Consider the following 5,474-nt stretch of genomic DNA (forward strand, 5'->3'; position numbering starts at 1 on the left):
TACAGAAGATGGGCCAGGATCAAGATGAGCTTTGGATTAAGCCCCTCTCATCCTTCTCCACAGCAGAAAAAAGGGAGCCTTGAGGAATTCAGGAACCACCTTCTGGTTTCCCTCCCCATTTCAAMCCCCAAATCCCTCCTTTCCCAGCGCCTCAGCAAAGCAAACCCCACASGACAATTCCCAAACCCTAAAAAAGGGAAAACAGGGATGCAAAGGCACGGAATCACTGACATGGGAATGTGCTGACATCATCCTTGAAGAGGCTCTGGGTCTCTCCTGTCTTGGCCATGAAGCGGGTCAGGGCTCTCTCCACATCTCTCCGTTGGGAAGCCGCCTTTTCCCGCAGCACCTGGTAATCGGACACCGGCTCCCGGTAGGTCTGGAGAGGGGAAAACAGGGATGGAAYAGCTCCATTTGCCAAAAGCACCAAGGATGGAGGAGCTGCAGGCTCTGCTCTTCAGGATCCAAAGGGATTTGRGGAGTTGAAGAGGTCCAGCAGGCAGAAATGGAGGGATTTGGTGATGGGAAGGGTCTGGGTGCAGGTAATGGGATGGGNAGCAGGAAAATGTCAGAGAGAAGAAATTCCTTGGTCAGGTTACAGAAGACAGGCCAGGATCGAGATGAGCTTTGGATTTAGCAGAAAAATGTCAGGGAAAAGAAATTCCTTGATCAGGGTAAAGGGAATGGGCCAGGGTTGGGATGAGCTTTGGATTTAGCTCCTCTCAACCTTCTCCACCAGCAAGAAAATGTCAGGGAGAAGAAATTCCTTGGTCAGGGTACAGAAGATGGGCCAGGATGGGATGAGCTTTGAATTTAGCAGAAAAACGTCAGGGAAAAGAAATTCCTTGATCAGGGTACAGAAGATGTGCCAGGATCGAGATGAGCTTTGTATTTAGAAGAAAAATGCCAGGGAGAAGGAATTCCTTGGTCAGATTACAGAAGATGGGCCAGGATCAAGATGAGCTTTGGATTTAGCCCCTCTCAACCTTCTCCACCAGAAGGAAAATGTCAGGGAAAAGAAATTCCTTGTTCAGGGTAAAGGAGATGGGCCAGAATTGGGATGAGCTTTGGATTTAGCTCCTCTCAACCTTTTCCACCAGCAGGAAAATATCAGGGAGAAGAAATTCCTTGGTCAGGGTACAGAAGATGCGCCAGGATTGGATGAGCTTTGGATTTAGCAGAAAAATGTCAGGGAAAAGAAAATCCTTGATCAGGGTAAAGGGGATGGGCCAGGATTGGGATGAGCTTTGGATTTAGTGAAAAAAAAAAAAGTCAGGGAAAAGAAATTCCTTGGTCAGGGTACAGAAGATGTGCCAGGATTGGATGAGCTTTGGATTTAGCAGAAAAACGTCAGGGAAAAGAAATTCCTTGATGAGGGTACAGAAGATGGGCCAGGATCAACATGAGCTTTGGATTTAGCTCCTCTCAACCTTCTCCACCAGAAGGAAAATGTCAGGGAGAAGAAATTCCTTGGTCAGGTTACAGAAGATGGGCCAGGATGGGATGAGCTTTGGATTTAGCAGAAAAACGTCAGGGAAAAGAAATTCCTTGGTCAGATTACAGAAGATGGGCCAGGATCAAGATGAGCTTTGGATTAAGCCCCTCTCATCCTTCTCCACAGCAGAAAAAAGGGAGCCTTGAGGAATTCAGGAACCACCTTCTGGTTTCCCTCCCCATTTCAAACCCCAAATCCCTCCTTTCCCAGCGCCTCAGCAAAGCAAACCCCACACGACAATTCCCAAACCCTAAAAAAGGGAAAACAGGGATGCAAAGGCACGGAATCACTGACATGGGAATGTGCTGACATCATCCTTGAAGAGGCTCTGGGTCTCTCCTGTCTTGGCCATGAAGCGGGTCAGGGCTCTCTCCACATCTCTCCGTTGGGAAGCCGCCTTTTCCCGCAGCACCTGGTAATCGGACACCGGCTCCCGGTAGGTCTGGAGAGGGGAAAACAGGGATGGAACAGCTCCATTTGCCAAAAGCACCAAGGATGGAGGAGCTGCAGGCTCTGCTCTTCAGGATCCAAAGGGATTTGGGGAGTTGAAGAGGTCCAGCAGGCAGAAATGGAGGGATTTGGTGATGGGAAGGGTCTGGGTGCAGGTAATGGGATGGGCCAGGGAGTGGATAATGGGATGGGTTTGGGAGCAGATAATGGGATGGGCCAGGGATTCTGCACTAGGAAGGGTTTGGGAGGAAATAATGGGATGGACCAAAGGATTCTGAACTGGGAAGGAAGGAAATAATAGGATGGGCCAGGGAGCGGACAATGGGATGGGCCAAGGAGTGGATAAAGGGATGGGTCAGGGATTCTGCACTGGAAAGGGTTTGGGATTGGAAAATGGGATGGGCCAGGGAGTGGATAATGGGATGGGTTTGGGAGCAGATAATGGGAAGGGTTTGGGAGGAGAAAATGGGATGGGCCAGGGAGCAGATAATGGGATGGGCCAAAGGATTCTGAACTGGGAAAGATATGGGAGCAAGTAATGGGGTGGGTCAGGGATTCTGCACTGGGAAGGGTTTGGGATTAGAAAATGGGATTTGCCAGGGATTCTGAACTGGGAACAGTTTGAGAGCAGATAATGGGATGGGCCAGGGAGTAGATAATGGGATGGGTTTGGGAGCAGATAATGGGATGGGCCAGGAATTCTGCACTGGAAGGATTTGGGAGCAAGTAATGGGATGGGCCAGGGAGCAGATAATGGGAAGGGTTTGGGAGGAGAAAATGGGATGGGCCAGGGAGCAGATAATGGGATGGGCCAAAGGATTCTGAACTGGGAAAGATTTGGGAGCAAGTAATGGGGTGGGCCACAGGGTGGATAATGGGATGGGCCAGGGATTCTGCACTGGGAAGGGTTTGGGAGGAAATAATGGGATGGGCCTAGAATTCTGTACTGGGAATGCTGTGGGAGTGGACAATGGGATGGGCCAGGGACTCTGAACTGCAAATGGTCTAGGAGCAGGTAATAGGATGGGCCAGGGATTCTGTACTGGAAAGGGTTTGGGATTGGAAAATGGGATGGGCCAGGGATTCTGCACTGGGAAGGGTCTGGGAGCAGGTAATGGGATTTGCCAGGGATTCTGAACTGGAAAAGGTTTGGAAGCAGATAATGGGATTTGCCAGGGATTCTGAACTGGGAATGATCTGGAAGCAGGTAATGGGATGGGCCAGGAAGCAGATAATGGGAAGGACCCCATCCCAAGGCATGTCCACAACCCACAAACAAGGAATATTTTAAGCCAGGAGAAACAATAGTTTGGATAAACAGCAGCAGCGCTGCAATTAAAAACACCACTCCTGGAGTTCTGGACTTCAAACAGATCCCAACCAGCACAAAAATCAGCCAGAAATCCAGGGATTCTGGCCAATTTTTGGCACAGGGTGTCCAAAAACCACAAACAAGGAAAGTATTAAGGTAGGAGAAACTTTGGATAAAAGGTCTCAGCACTGCAGTAAAACCACCCCATTCCTGGACTTCCAAAAGACCCCAAAAAGCATAAAAATGTTATTTTCACTCACGGGTGTCTTGATGTAAGTGTGAGGATCAGGGAACTCCGGGAAATGGCCGGGAATGTGGGGTGGGTGAGGCTTGTTCTGCCCGGCTGTCAGCGCTTTGGGAGTCACGGGCTGGTTTGTCACTGGAGCTGCAGTGGGAAACATGGGAAAACAAGGGAAAACATGGGAAAACATGGGAAAACACGGGAATCAAGGAGTTCCTCCTGCCCAGGGTCACCCCAAAGTTCTGCTGCTGAGCTGGGACCCCCTCCCAGACCCCATCCAGGGATTGGGATCGGCATCCCAGAAGGGAAAAGGATCCCTTGGCCCCTCTGTCCTGCAAAAAAACCACCCTGAGTAACCGAGGGTCCCTTTTCCTCCTCAATGTCATCACAGGAGCCCCAAATTTTTGGAATGATCCCTCAGAAAGCTCATCAGGAGCTCTCAGGCAGGCAGCAGAGAGGAATTCCAAATTATTCCCAGCTCCTTGCAGTCCAGGAAGGGCTCCCCACGTACGGGCAGTGATCACCATCCTCTGGGAACGCTTGGCATAGGCRGGAAGAGTCTCCACATTGAACCCTAAAACACGAAAGAGAAACAGGAATCACGTGGAGAATTTATCCTGTCAAAATTCCCCTCTCTCCAGAATTTTTCCGAGGGTTCTGAATGATAGGAGAAGGAAAAATGAGCAGTGGGCACCGCCCAAATTCCAGATTTAGGGGAATATTTCCCAATCCAAAGGAAATGGAATGAGGGGGAAGAGGGAGCTGCTCACCCATTTCCACGAGGGTCACCACGATGTCCGAGAGCGTGGGCTGGGTCCTGGCTGTGTGCTCGCAGTAGGATTTGGCACTCCTCCCAATTTCKGAAATATCTGAGGAATAAAACCACCCCCTGTTTAATTCTCACAGCTTCAGGGATGGGGAATTTTCAAGGAATTTATATAGGAATGAAAAAGAGCTTTTGAGAGGGAGTGTTTTGCAGGCTGGGTGTTTAAAATTAAATCCTTGGTGGGGGCACCAAAGATTAAAGAATTGAAGATAAAACCATGAAGGTAAAAGGCAAAACCGCATCTAAACGTGAAAAATAAACCCAGAAATGATCATTTCTTGATTTCAGAACAAGCTGTAGGTGAGGTTTTTCAACACCCACAGASGAAGAAGCAGAGCTGCTCCAAGAGGGACTTTGCAAATTGAGTATTTGGAATTTTTCTCTGTTTATTCCAGAAATATCTGCAGCTCCTGGGAGTATCTAATGAGCAATTACTGAGTAGGATAAATAAAGATTCCTGAGCTGGGAGAAACAGAAACCCACGGAAATTTGCTCTTACTCTTCTATTTTTTATTTAACAACAACAAAACCGGGATCAGACCCCTCTGAAAACACAAAAAAAAATYCTTGGATGAGCAAAGGGGGGACTCACAGCTCTGGATCATCTCGGTGAGCGTCTCCACCGCGGCTTTCTCGGCGCTCTCGAAGCCGGCCTCGGTGAGCAGGGAGCTGACCACAACCTGCAGCGTCCGGCGCCGGGCAAGGTGGTAATTGTCAGCAGGGGTGCCCGCCTGCTTGCTGCCCGCCCGCTGGAATTTTGGGAATGGGCGTTAGGAGAGGGGGAAGGGCAGCTGGGTGTGCCAGGGAGAGGGGAGAGTGAGAGGGGGTGGAGGGGAGTGGGGGGAAAGGGCATGGGATGGGATGGGATCCATGGGATGGGATGGGATGGGATGGGATGGGATGGGATGGGATGGGATCAATGGGATGGGATCCATGGGATGGGCCGGGATGCAATGGGATGGGGATCGAACCAGATCCATGGGATGGGATGGGATGGGATCCATGGGATGGGATGGGATCCTTGGGACGAGATGGGATGGGATCCATGGGATGGGATGGAATGGGATGGGATGGGATCCATGGGATGGGATGGGATTGGATTCATGGGACGAGATGGGATGGAATGGAAAGGAATCCATGGGATGGGATC

The 5,474-nt window shown here is 50.1% G+C and overlaps 1 protein-coding gene across 1 annotated transcript in view; it reads right to left on the reverse strand.

The window, feature by feature from the left end:
- TAF8 (TATA-box binding protein associated factor 8) overlaps positions 1-5,474 on the reverse strand; it is a 13,357-nt gene that overhangs the window by 6,698 nt on the left and 1,185 nt on the right. The window contains exons 2-8 of the mRNA XM_057386927.1: positions 4,917-5,073; positions 4,269-4,367; positions 4,010-4,072; positions 3,518-3,642; positions 1,790-1,937; positions 1,729-1,745; positions 232-379 (exon numbers count right to left, since the gene is read on the reverse strand). Coding sequence (XP_057242910.1) covers positions 232-379; positions 1,729-1,745; positions 1,790-1,937; positions 3,518-3,642; positions 4,010-4,072; positions 4,269-4,367; positions 4,917-5,073 — 757 coding nt within the window. The remainder of the gene's footprint in view (positions 1-231; positions 380-1,728; positions 1,746-1,789; positions 1,938-3,517; positions 3,643-4,009; positions 4,073-4,268; positions 4,368-4,916; positions 5,074-5,474) is intronic.

Source organism: Malurus melanocephalus, unplaced genomic scaffold, assembly GCF_030028575.1.
Source record: "Malurus melanocephalus ecotype Western Australia unplaced genomic scaffold, MMel_1.1 scaffold_1099, whole genome shotgun sequence".
In the NCBI taxonomy this organism is placed as follows: Eukaryota; Metazoa; Chordata; class Aves; order Passeriformes; family Maluridae; genus Malurus; species Malurus melanocephalus.